At 44.2% G+C, this 13,352-nt stretch overlaps 2 protein-coding genes across 4 annotated transcripts in view; one reads left to right on the top strand and one right to left on the bottom strand.

The window, feature by feature from the left end:
- Positions 1 to 6,873, top strand: part of prpf40a (PRP40 pre-mRNA processing factor 40 homolog A) — a 51,432-nt gene extending 44,559 nt beyond the window's left edge. For both annotated transcript variants that reach the window (XM_063213552.1, XM_063213551.1), the window contains 6 exons: positions 691 to 786; positions 1,005 to 1,091; positions 2,546 to 2,636; positions 3,486 to 3,547; positions 3,777 to 3,920; positions 6,078 to 6,873. In XM_063213552.1, coding sequence (XP_063069622.1) covers positions 691 to 786; positions 1,005 to 1,091; positions 2,546 to 2,636; positions 3,486 to 3,547; positions 3,777 to 3,920; positions 6,078 to 6,167 — 570 coding nt within the window. In that variant the 3' untranslated portion in view covers positions 6,168 to 6,873. The remainder of the gene's footprint in view (positions 1 to 690; positions 787 to 1,004; positions 1,092 to 2,545; positions 2,637 to 3,485; positions 3,548 to 3,776; positions 3,921 to 6,077) is intronic.
- Positions 6,874 to 7,321: 448 nt separating this feature from the next.
- The window catches only part of fmnl2a (formin-like 2a), a 118,947-nt gene continuing 112,916 nt past the window's right edge, over positions 7,322 to 13,352 (bottom strand). The window contains exons 26-27 of one of the 2 annotated variants that reach the window (XM_063213555.1): positions 10,444 to 10,543; positions 9,691 to 9,776 (exon numbers count right to left, since the gene is read on the bottom strand). In XM_063213555.1, the coding sequence (XP_063069625.1) occupies position 9,776; positions 10,444 to 10,543 (101 nt within the window). In that variant the 3' untranslated portion in view covers positions 9,691 to 9,775. Of the gene's footprint in view, positions 9,777 to 10,443; positions 10,544 to 13,352 lie in introns of both variants that reach the window. The other variant, XM_063213554.1, reaches the window with a different exon arrangement.

Here is a 13,352-nt window from a genome sequence, read left to right as displayed (position 1 = left end):
TTTTGTTTTTGTGTTCTCCACGGCACCAAGTTCTAATGCAGCGTTTTGAAGTGTGCGTGGGAGAAGACTTGGCAGCGGGCGGCGACACAAACTGTTGAGTACAGGCACCTGGGGTGCTTCCAAATGACAATGTACCCAACTGGGTGCTCAGAGCTCGTCCTGTTTTTCCCTAAATGGCTGCCATGTCCTAACGACCACAGAATTGCTGGACTTGGCTGGCTCCCGACTTTACAACTTTTGTCATCTGCTCTCAGATGATTTCTAAAATATAAAAGCATTTGCTGTGTGTCGACAAGCTGGTAGAGATCCAAAGCAAATGGCAAATTGCGCGGCAGGTGCATACAGAAAATAGTGTCTGTGTGTGTGTGTGTGTACTTGTTTGAATATGTGTTGTTTGCACCTGGCTGCTGTGTAGTGTGTGCCATGCTGGGAAAATATAGTTTCGCATCAATAAAATTTAAATATAATGTCCGGTAATTCACAAGTGTGGGGAAAAGGCGCTCCATTAATCAAATAAATTCACTTGCTAATGATTTAACCACATTCAAATAAATTAGTTCATATTTCCAGCAGTGGATAAATAAATATGTCATAAATGTCTGAGGTCCTGCTGTGACACGATACCAGGCTGCCAAACAGCCCATTTTCCTGCTCTAATTATTTTTGGGGGGTCTGTGCTGTCTGCTTCAGGTGCGAGAGCGCTTCCTAAAGGAGTCAGCGTTCGAGGACGTCACCCTAGAGTCGGAGCGGAAGAGGATATTTAAAGACTTCATTCATGTCTTGGAGGTAATGCACAACACTTTTTTGGAGGACTCTTTGAAAACTGGCACACTGCGTGGCCAGCTCTTGGGGTCTGTGTGTGTTAAGATACAGTGAGGTCAGTCGTCCTCAGACACAGACGTCCTAATAATCAATCCCCCTCACTTTGTCTGTCTCTCTGTCTGTGTCTCCATGTTTGTCTCTCTCCTCTCCATCTCTCTCTCTCTCTCTCTCCTCTCCTACAGCACGAATGTCAGCACCACCATTCCAAGAACAAGAAGCACTCTAAGAAGTCCAAGAAGCACCACAGGAAACGCTCACGCTCTCGTTCGGTCAGTACCCTGCTCTCTTCCTCTCCCTCTCCCTCCCCTTCTCTTGCCCTGGTAGCTTCTCTGAGCTCTCTCCACTCTCCTTTCTCCTCTCTCCTCACTGCTCTCATCAGTGGTGTGAAGCAGGCGCTAGGCTAGAGTGCCACAATGTCTCAGTTTATTAGCAACTTCCAAAATGGCTGCTCCCCGAATAGCAGGAGACAGACTGTCTGCTATCTCCATTTTCTCACTCTATTCCTCCCTCTGTTTCTCTCTTTCTCTCTCTCTCTCTCTCTCTCTCTCTCTCTCTTTTAACCGTCTCTCTTACTCTCACTGTCTCTCGTGTCTCACACGAGTATTTTAAAATTGGAAGCAAGCTGTTTTTCATCATTAACAAGAACAACATGAAGCCCTTCCAGAGTTGGATGGAACTGCTGGTGTTGTGTCTTTGGCGGGTGGATTCATTGAACAGTTCTGAAGCTTTATGCTCTCTGTAATAACTGAAATGGTGGGCCTGCCGTGGCTCTAACAGTGGGGCACTCGTCTGCTGCGCGGCTGATCTGGGTTCAATTCTGGCCCGGGTCCTTTACTGACCATTCCCTGTCTTTCTCTCCCAAATGTTTCCTGTCTCTCTCTCAAGCTGTCCTGTCACTAATAAAGTCTAAAAGACAAAAAAAAAAAAAAAGTAGAGGAAACACGAAAGAGGAAACTATTGAAAGTCAAAAATGTAAATGTTAAAGTGAATTCAAGTCAATTCAAATAGCACAATTCCAGTATCCTGCAGGTTTTTCTGCAGCTTGGACCTGTTTTACTATGCCACTCTATGAAGGGGAAATTAAACATCTAAATGCTTTGCACAGTGTTCTTGCACTGCCCTATTAAAGCAAAGTGCAGTAACTAAACATAATTGACTCAAGACTGAAAATGGTCTTCATTGCACCTCCTTTATATTGTAACAAAGCCTTACGGTCCAAATGTGTCTCGTTTTAGAGATATTGCAATGCCAAATTTGCAGTAACTACAATATCCAACCTAATGCCAAGGCTCTGAAGGCATTTTTCGCAGTTTCAACATTAGACGGCTGACCCGGGTTCGATTCCGCCCTGGGTCCTTTGCCGACCCTTCCCTGTCTCTCTCTCTCTCTCTCTCTCTCTCTCTCTCTCTCTCTGTCTCCCCACTCGCTTAACTCCTTCACTGTCCTATGACAAAAGTAATCCAAAGGCCAAAATATATATATATTTTTAAAAAGTGTATATAGGGGGCGCTGTGGTGCAGCGCGCTAAGCCCCCCACATATGGGCTTGCATGCCCACGGGGACCCCGGTTCGAGTCCGATCCCACCCCCTCTCTCTGTCCCACTCGCTTCCTGTCACTATCTCAGACTGTCCTGTCAAATAAAGGCATAAAAGCCCCTAAAAATATATATATATGTACATAATGTTTCTCAATAGTCATCCATCATCTCATGTCCCCCTGCAGGGTTCGGAGTCTGAGGATGATGACTACCACAAGAAGAAGAAGCGCTCCACCTCCAAGTCTCCATCAGAGCACTCCTCCTCTGGAGAGTCAGGTGGGGCTTCACTGTGTGCCCACATAAACAAATGCTGTTTGTTTCATTTAAAAAAAAAAACATTTTCATCGATACCACCTTGGTAGGATGTATAGATTTACAAGGCTGATGGACTAGTATTCAGGGTTAGTGTCTGTAGTATTCAGGGTCAGTGTCTGATTTCAGGGATTGTTTGTCATTAGGTGTTTCTTATTTCTAATAGTGTTTGAGGTTCAGGTTCAACATTTTCTTCCACTATTAGGCTTTGGTAATAGGACACTGATGTTGAGTTGACTACCCCTGTCTTATGGCTCAATTCTATCACCACTCCCAAAGGTGGTGGTAAACAATGGCTTTATTTATGGTATGAACACCATAGGATGGACAACAGTTCTGTAAAACCCCAGTTCATTAGACAGTTGTTGGAAAGTGTGTTATTTATTTATTTTTTGCTGTGATAGATGAGCTTTAAGACTAATGCTTGGTAATGTTATTTTACCCAAAGAGAGGAGCTATGAGAAGTCCAGGAAGCACAGGTGTGTGATCAGTGTGTGTGTCCACAAAGCCATAAGGGAACCGCTCAAATGCAAACAAAACGTTGATTAAGTTGACTGAATAGTTATAGAACAGAGTAAAGGTAAATTCCGAATGAGATCCATTCCAAATTCTTCAGTCTTAACACAATCTTTTCAAAGTGGAATTATTTTTTATTCGGAAATGAAGCATATTTATTCAAAATTAAAACTTTCATGAAATCCTCACCATAGTGTTGATGGACAGTGATGTCTTTTTTCTTGTGAGCTGTAAGAGAAATGTAATTTGTTAAGAGCTTTTGGAGTAATGTTTGTAAATGTGGTGTTCTTCCCAAAGAGAGGAGCTATAAGAAGTCCAAGAAACACAAGAAGAAGGGCAAGAAGAGGCGTCACAAGTCGGTAAGTGGAACCTGCTGAAGGAAGCACCATGTTGGGGCACCACCTTTTGGTGCATGATGGAGATCCTGACACCTGGTGTGCGTGACGTGTACCGTATCTCTGTTGGTGTGCGTCCGTGTGTGTACCATATATCTGTTGGTGTGCGTCCGTGTGTGTACCATATATCTGTTGATGCATTTGTGCTTTAACAAGTGGGTCCATATGCCTCTTCTCACCTCCCGCCACACAGAACTCCCCAGAGTCAGATGGTGACAGGGACAGGAAGGGTCGGGATAAGGAGCGAGAGAAGGACAAAGAGAACGACAAGTCCAGAGGGAAGCCACGAGAAACATCCAAGCAGAAGTCGCCCAAGAGGAAATCGACTAAAGAGGAGGTAAAGTAAAGGCCTGTTGATTTCGAGACAGGCAGTGGTACCCATAGAGGTAGAAAATAACACTAGAATGGACATGGCAATTCACGACAGCACTGGGAAGTGGCACATGGCGCCTCCCATTGTCTGTAGGTAGTGTAGGCACCTTCAGTCAATTCAAGTCAATGGAGAACACGCCCACCTCTGTTAAAAAATGGACTAAAACTGTGTGAATATGAAGTAACCCATCAATCAAAGACCAGATTTGAAATGTCAGGGTAAATATCTACTTAAATCATGTGAGTCGATAAAATACATATAAAAATCGAATGATATTAATTCTGCACATATTTAGTAACACACTTCCAACTATTGTCCTTGTAGAGTGTGTTGATGGACATTTTCACATTGTTAAGCCATTTTTTGACAGAGGTGAGCCTCCTTGTCCATTCATTTCCATTTATCAGACCTACCTACAGATAATGGCCGCCACAGATTGCCGTCAGAAGGGGGGCGGGGTCACCTCTAGTGTTATTTTCTACCTCTATGGTGCTACCTTTCCAATATGGCGACTCCCGTCCTCCACCTGTGCTTGTGGCCTTAAGGGCGGGTTATGCTTCCTACTTGTGCCACAGAGTGAGCTTGTCGCAGCCATGATGCAGTTAATTTTGGTTTATGCCCTGTTTTGAAGCACGGTCTGCGCGATGTCATTCCACGCTGAAACTGCCTTCAATACAAAGAGTAAACTAGACGTGTCGGTTGTTTTTTAGCATCACAGACTCGACGAGAATGAAAATGAAACATTAAATCTTTATATCACGTGCATGTTTGATCGCACTGGCAGCCACAGTGGTAGTTTGGAACAAAGAAGTGGCTCATTTGTCGAGGACGAAGCGGAATGTTTCCTCGACCTCGGAACCACTGTTCAACTGTCCAAATAACTTCAGCGTCGTAACTTGCAAGCGCATGTGTTGTCTTTGGTTCGTGTAAATAAATCAAACAACAAAGCACGGGCAACTTATTTAATGAAGAGCTCACAGTCCGTAGACCGACGAAGGTTAGAACAAGGAAGTAGCGCTTGTTCTCGACTCGAGGACAGAGCAGGCTGGTCGAGAGGACCAATCAGAGACCTATTTTCGCCCTTTCACGCCGTCGCTCCCTGCGTCGAGACACAATTTCGGGGAGGTGCCCCAGAGTACCTGCGTGATGGGGGGGGCTTCACTCCGTTAACTGCGCGGCTCACTGCATCATGATGCAGTGACGCTGATCTCGAGGCATAAACCACCCTTTACGCTGACGCCCCGCCTCCTTGAAGAAAACAATACAGTTTACCCGCTGTCAGCCTAGCCACAACTTTTGGGGGACTATTCTTCATTCACCGTCCCGATTGCAAATGAGAACATTAGAATTGCTCTTTGGCGAGATATTGAAATACACTTCTGTCGTCAGTGAGGTCATTGCGAGGCCACAAGCTAGCGAGGGAGGACGGGAGGTAGCATATAGGAAAGAACCCTCTCTGTGGTAGGGGTCCATGGCCGTTTTATTCCTATGGTGAGGCCCATTGATTGAGTGGCTGTGAGCGAGGTAATTTAGTGCCACCTAGTGTCTCCTCCATTTCACTGCAGTTCAGAAAAGTAAGCGGCTGATGCACTGGGCTTATAGTAGTAAGTCCCATTGCCTTACAATTCATGTGTTAACTCCAAGTATCTCTAAGCTCAAAGCGTCTTCACTGAATATCTGTGTAACCTTCTATTGATTCTGTCATCAGTGAGAAGTGATCATATCGTAGCACCATCTGTAATATGGATGAATTAGATATCTCTATGGTAACATCTGTACATGATAAGCAATTCTTTAGGGCCTTATTTAAAAAGGTTTCATTTTCTGTGCTGCTGAATGATGATATTCAACATGAGGCCTCGATGAAGATTTACTTCTAAGTTTTCTTCCTGCTGAGTAAGAAATGGAAATGCAGTAGCCGATCAGTCAAGATAAGCCCATCACTAGAGGGATTACGGTGTGATGTTCCGAGTTTAGAGGGTTGATGCTTCCAACTCTCATTTTTAACTTGCTTGCTATCAGTGCTCTTTTCTAAAGTGTTCTTTTTTTTCACGGCACCTCACCTCTTCCTCGGTCTAATTCCTCTGTCTGTCTGTCTCTCTCCCTGTCTGTCTCTCCCAGGGGGGCTGGGATACATCTGGCAGTGAACTAAGCGAAGGCGAGTTGGAGAAGAGGAGACGGACTCTTCTAGAACAGCTGGACGCCCCGTAGTTTATCTAGTTCATCGAGTTTGTTTTTAACCCTTTCGTGTGCCACAAGAATGCATTCCATCTCTCGTTCTCTCTGCTGGTCAGGCAGCGTGCTGTGCGTTGCAGTCCAACAGGGGGGGCCTGTCTCTCCCATTTCAGGCACTGCAGTGGATGCTGTCTTTGGGAGAAGGCCCACCCCTCTGCTGACCTTTTTTTGTTTTCTTTTTGTTGTTTTTTTGCCCCTTGTTGTCTTTTGTAAGTCATCAGTGACTCACACAATGTGACTACTCATGATGTGTGGTTATGAAGCACTGTCACCCAGATTTCGCTTCTCGTTAGCTTCTCTTACGATGTTGCCTTTTTATTTTTTAAGAAGTCTTTGGTCTTTATTTTTGTAGCTAGTTTTTTTTTTTTGGCGTATGTACCTTGGTGGATGATTGACCTGATAATTGACTGATAAATCACTAATTTAAACAAAGCCCTCCCACATGTACTTTAGCTGCCTTCCAGAGAGCCGTCATACGCTAAAGTGAATGAACTTCCTGTGAATAGTTTTCATTATTCAGTCTTCTCTGGATCATAGCGGACATGGACATTGTTTTTTTTTGGAATGTTACCACAGGACTTTGTAAAGCGAACTGGTGTGCAAGCATCGTGGAGAATTATTTTAAATGTAATGCCTGTAGGTCCTGACATAATGTGTAATAAACAAAAATAATTGTTAAAAAATATTGTTGCTTGTTTTTCTAGCATTTATCTCGAGGACTGTTAAAGGGACACTGTGTGAGATTTTTAGTTGTTCAGTTCCAGAATTCATGCTGCCCATTCACTAATGTTACCTTTTTCATGAATACTTACCACCACCATGAAATTCCAAATATTCATTATGACTGGAAAAATTGCACTTTTCATACATGAAAAGGGGGATCTTCTCCATGGTCCGCCATTTTTAATTTCCAAAAATAGCCATTTTTAGCTGCAAAAATGACTCTACTTGGACCATACTAGAAAATATTTGTTTATTACTTGGTAAACTTTCATGTATATATCAAATTTGGCGATAGCCAACCCAGTTTCAATGAGCAGCATAGTTGCAGTACCTTTTTTGACCATTACCTGCACAGTGTCCCTTTAATCAACAATGCATAGATACACAGACATCAAACGTGCAGCAAGTAGTGTAAATAGTTTTATTTAATCATAGTCATTGAGAAGTCATGGATCTAACTTAGAGATCTGTTATTAAAAAGTATTGTGATACACACCTTTGTACTGGCTAAAATATATTTCTGATCAAAACAAAACATAAAAAAAAACATGCCAGTTATTAATCCAGTCTATAGAATGAAGATGGCGGTGTTAAGAACAGCAGATGGTTGGACTATGACGGGAATGCTTCTAGGCTGCTGCACACATCAAGACGACAAAGTGTCTCATTCATTCCTCTGCCACGTTGATGGACTATGGTGCATAGCCCCCTTTCCTCACCACACCCAATGTTAGCCAGATTCATGTTCTCAGCTTAATTTAAAATACAAAAATGAAACAAACAAACAAACAAAAAACTATAAGTTAAAATAACATTCAAGATGTATATAGCACAGAGTGTTGTATTTTTTAAACAATATGTACAATATTATCCTTTTTTTTGCAAATGAGTAGATTTTTAAAAGTAAAAAAAAATCGTAGCAAAATATCTGTACATTTATTTTTTTGTTTTCATTTGTAGTATTTTAATATAACTAGATGTTGAAATAGACTGGCGTCCACATTAAGTGGAGTGAAGTGGAGTGGAATGGCTAAAAGGTCTTAGTGGTTAAATACTGTACAATAGAAAATCAAGACTGGTGGACACTAGTGCCTTCTTCCTCGAAAGCAGCTTTTTTTTTCATTCAGGTTTTTTTTTTTTTTCAATTCTGTTTTCCAGACTGCCAGAAAGTTCACTCAAATCCAGTTTCTCCGCCCGTTTGGGTTTTAAAAAAAATAATTCAACTCTTTCTGCGTTCAATTCATATAGTGTATCAATGAGTATTGTGGGCTAATACTCAAAGAGTACTGTCGCTTACTCTACTCATACACTGCACTGCAAGGTCTTGAGTTCCATAGATTTCCTGTCTATAGTATATAGTGATGATTTCATGACGCGTCACAGCACAGGCCCTGGCCTACACCATGCTACACTCCTTCCAGTCAGAGCCGTATGTATCTAGCTAACAGGCAGCATAGGTAGGCTAACGCTTGGGGCCCTCGAGCAGCCAACAGGCCTCGCAGGGCTGATGATCCTTATCGCTACTACAGTTAAGTGGTGGCAGTGCAGTTTTCAATGAACAACATAGTGGGTTTTTGTTTGGCTCCCTGACTGTGTCCCTGACTAGAATGGCCACATGTGCTGCCACTTTGTCTTAACACTCTGATATGAGTTGTCACCGTGGACGTTGGGCTCATGGCAGTCCCCACTTCCCGTCTGTCTTGACAAGATTATTGGCTGTGTTGGCTTCACAGCACTGGTCCATTTTTATTCACGGCTTGGTCCTCTAACCATGCTAACACTGATAAAATTGCCACACTGGCTGGCTAGCCTTAAGCCCTAAGGCATCGACAGCCTTGCCTGTGGTCTTGTACATTTCACATTGGCCTTATTGTCTTTCCAACTCCTCCCCAACATCTCCCCCCGCACAACATCCCATCTCCTCCGCACCCTCTGCCAACTTCCTCTACGCCCGCTACGTTTGTAACATCATCTCTCCGTAAGGGTTTGTTACGTACAGTACAGTACAAACACACCACATTCACTACACTTTCTTATAGACCAACTAGTCTCGATGGCTGGACATACAAGATGTACGTACAAGATGCATCTCATATAAAAAATAGCCCTTGTGTATAGGGGGGTTTGGGGTGTTGAGCACTTGGAATAATAAACATAATGACCTTTTTCACTGACTGACTGCACCTGAAGGAAAGCACTGGAATGTAAGAAGATATACCGTGGCCTTTTCATAGTGCGACCGCCTCTGCTAACACTAATGTTTACAGAAGTATACTCTTTTTTTACATTCTGTCCTTTCTGAGGGTACAAAACAATGGAGGTAAATGGAAAAAAAAATACAACACTGTTTCTTATGCGTCCAGTTCTTTACAACTAGGAAAACGAAGAAAAAAAAAACCAAAGAACATTTTTAAAGCCAAATCAAGTTGTTACTTGAAAAGTAAACACAAAACATCTGAAGTCATAAAACATTCTGATCGTATCCGCTCAAAAAAAAAACGAGATAAAAGTACAAAGGAAAAGAAATCATTAAGTTCAGGCACTTGGCGTTGTCTAAAAAGTTCCCCACTTTGTGTGACCTTCCAGACCTCATCATCTTCAATCCCCTGCCCATGTACAGTCCTTCATCTTGGGGCATCATCCATCAGCCCATCCTCCCCCCCCCATCTCCGTCTCCATCTGTCTGTCTCTTTCTCTCTCTCTCTTTCTCTCTGTCACTCGCTCTTCCCACATCGTCACATGCTGGGCTCCCTCACATCACCACCTCTGTGTTGTTGAGCGGCCGCAGGTTCTGATCATCAAAGCGCCGCCTCACACTCCTCCTCACCGCGTCGGCTCGTCTGTACGGCTGATTGCGAAGATCTGAGGGAGGGGGAGGGGGGAGAGGGGGGGAGAAGGGTTGGGGTGGTGGAGGGTGTCTGTCAGTCACACGCGTTGTCGTGGTAACGGCTGGGTACCAAGCCCCAGACACAAAGCAGCACGTCTGGCATTGGCAGGCTGGCAGTCACACAAAGCAACTCAAGGTTTAGGAGGGAGAAAAAAAAATCATCTCTTCCATGGGTGTGGCATATTTGTTGAGGGCACAAAACAAATAATGATGTACATGTTGAAATACGTTTGTGTGGGGGGAGAGAATATTCGATAGCCATCTAAGACTGCCTGGTCTAAGAAACCCAGCCTGCCACTTAGTTCAGATGAATTATCATGTGAGGTAGATAATTCTGCCATACCTCCTTCAGTAGAGTACAGTAGTGAGGACAACAATACCCCATGTCAGAGAATAGACATACCAGTTGGAAAATTAAAAGTTAGCAATGGGGATTAACATTGATTAACGTGATCAAATTGATCTGATTGTATAATGAAACATGCAAGAGGCATCAGGTAAGAGATGGTAAGGCTTTAGGGGTTAACTGAACATGTAAAGTGGTTGATCATGGGGTGGGGAGGGGAAGGGAGGACGAGGAGGAGGAGGGAGGAGGGATGGGGATGGGGATGGGGGGGAAGGAGGTAAAAAAGAGGTGCTTGCCAGGTCTGGGTCACATCCACCACCACAGGGGTACTATTGGACGAGTTCCTTACCCTCGAGTGCACATTGGGAAATTTAGTAATATTATTCTTCTTTAGGGCTGGATGAAGAGAAGACAAAATGGAGGTTAAAAGAGAGCAAGCGGCGGGACCGCACAGACAGACAGACAGAGAGATAGAGAGATGAAGAGAGTGAGCGAGAGATAGAATGGGGCTCTGGAAGCACTGACACTGGCCTGGCCTGTACAGCTGGATGAGACAGCATGGGGGGAGAGGGGGGGGGTAGCAGAAGCAGAGGCAGTGCAGGGGCAGCAGGGTAAAGGGGGTCAGGGCAGAGGGGGGAACACACGAGGGCTATAAAGAAGGCCGTTAGCCACAGACTGGCACTATGGGTAATTCACTGACGTGGTAGGCAGGCAGGTATCGGGTTCGTTCGTGATGAAGCAGTGCTGCGCTGACCGAGCAGAACGCATGCGCAATGCAAAATTATGATGCACTCTGGTTAGAAAATTCTGTAACACTTTACTTGCCGCCGGTGTCATAAGCATGTCATTACAGTGTCATAATAGTGTCATCTTTGCCATGACCGAATGGCAACAGTCATAAAATGTTTATGATATGGACATAATGTTTATGACTCATCTATGACTGTGTCATGACACTATTATGACACTGTAATGACATGCTTATGACACCGACGTCAAGTAAAGTGTTACCGAGAATTTTAACCGGCAGAATGCATTGAAATGGTAAAGTGCACATGCGCTCTGCACAGCAAAAGCAGCACTGCGCCGTCCCGATCGAGCTTATTAATAGGGAGGGGAGGGAGGGGTTAGGCCAAAGCAGCATACCTGCTGAAATGTTTTGTTTAAAAAAAAAAAACATGTTATGTATTTAATGAAATAATAAACCCAGCTTGCTTTGCGTAGTGACTACCAGCCAACCAAAAACAGACATCTTTAGTAAAGCTCTAAAATAATTCTAAACCAAAGCGAAATTATATTACAAACAATTTAATATATTAAGCACTATACAAAAAAAAGATTAATTATGACATACATAAAAAATAGCACTTTGTGGTTAGACGTGGATAAGTGCACACATGCTGAACAACACAGCCAGTTACATGTCACTGTTATCATGACATGCAGTCACAGGGACTCAATGGGGACGTGGCCAGAAACTGGGCCACATCCACACACTTGAGTCTGTATCGGTTCTGTGATGTTACAGTACGGGATCATGTAACTGGCTGCACTGTGTATGTGTGTGTTGGTGATGGCGACAGAGAGAGAGAGAGAGAACACAGGTGTGTGTATCCATTACATTCCATGCAGCAAAAGAAAAAAGAAAACCTTCAACATAAAAATAGCCCTTCATGCTCCATGCAATGGATAGGTAAACCGTGGTGATGCGAGTGTGACCTCCTTGTGTGATTGGTCAGGATCACAGGTGATGAGTGTGTGACATCACCTTGCCCCCTCCTCGGGGGGGGCAATCCCAGGCCAAGTGCACAAGAGGTGAGCAAGATGATTAGCAGGGGGGGGGGGGTGGGCATTATGGAAGCTGTGTGTGTGTGTGTGTGTGTGTGTGTGTGTGTGTGTGTGTGTGTGTGTGTGTGTGTGTGTGTGTGTGTGTGTGTGTGTGTGTGTGTGTGTGTGTGTGTGTGTGTGAGAGAGAGAAAGTAAGCCAGCGTCATGCAAGAGCCCAGACAGACAACAGCAGTGACACATCATTATGGATGAACAGTCATGATCTCATGGAAGAATGAACACACACACACACACACTGCACACACATACACACACACACTGCACACACATACAAACAAACACAAATATAAGCAAGGAATAATGCCACAAATTTTACAGTATCAGAGATATTCTTCTGTGCAGACTGTTTAGGATACTACACAGGAACAGTAGCCTATGCTGAAATGCTCTTTAAAAATCTAAAGCTGTTTACAATAAAATGCATAACTTTAAAGGCATGTACACGTTTTTGAAGATATAACTGAACGTCTTTCATGACACCAGAAGATGCAGCTTATTTGTCGTCTACCTGAGCATAAGAAATGCATGATTATTATGACCATCGATTCTACTGCCGGGATGTTAGCTGTTAGTCGACTATTCTACCAGCAGAGGGCCCTCTAAGCCCTTGTGTTTTGCTACTATGGCAAGCGATCGTAATGCTGCTGCTGCGGCTACTGAACTAATATTGACCGAGGAAAATTGAGCTGCGCTTTAATGTCGACCTCAGTCAGCCTTTAGTTTTTCTTTGTCTGCTGCGGCGTAGCCGGGTGCGAGGGAGGCGCATGAGCAGTGTGGTCTGCTCTGGCGTTCGGACGCTCTCTGTGTGACATTATTATGTTTGCTTTGCTTTATTACACTGATGGAGAAGTGAGATCTGTGCTGACAACACGTCATGCAGGACGAGGGAGAGAGAGAGGGGGGCGGGGGGAAACACTGACTGATTGACAGCCTCTTCCTGGCAAACACAAACTCAGGCAAGCACACACAACTTTCTTTCGTACCTTCTTCCAACCAACTTTCTTCCATGTCTCTCTTTCTCTCTCAAGCGCACACACACACCTCTCTTGTGTCGCTCACACCTCTCTTGTATCGCACATGTTCCTCTCACTTAATTATTTTCAAAACACACACGCACAGACGCACGCACACACACACTGCTCTCTCTCTCTCTCTCTCTCTCTCTCTCTCTCTCTCTCTCTCTCTCTCTCTCTCTCTCTCTCTCTCTCTCTCTCTCTCAGGCCACCCCATGGTGTTCTGAGGTGAATAGCAGCAGTGCAGTGCAGTGCGTCACCAGGAGAAGGCTGGTGGCCTGGTGGCCAGTTCAGTTCCCCCCTCAGTGTTCCCCCCTATTACCCCAAAACCCCCTCAAGACTCT

The sequence above is a fragment of the Engraulis encrasicolus genome, chromosome 13, assembly GCF_034702125.1.
Source record: "Engraulis encrasicolus isolate BLACKSEA-1 chromosome 13, IST_EnEncr_1.0, whole genome shotgun sequence".
Classification (NCBI taxonomy): Eukaryota; Metazoa; Chordata; class Actinopteri; order Clupeiformes; family Engraulidae; genus Engraulis; species Engraulis encrasicolus.
Note: the sequence above shows the minus strand (reverse complement) of the source record. Positions and strands in the feature narration are given on the sequence as shown.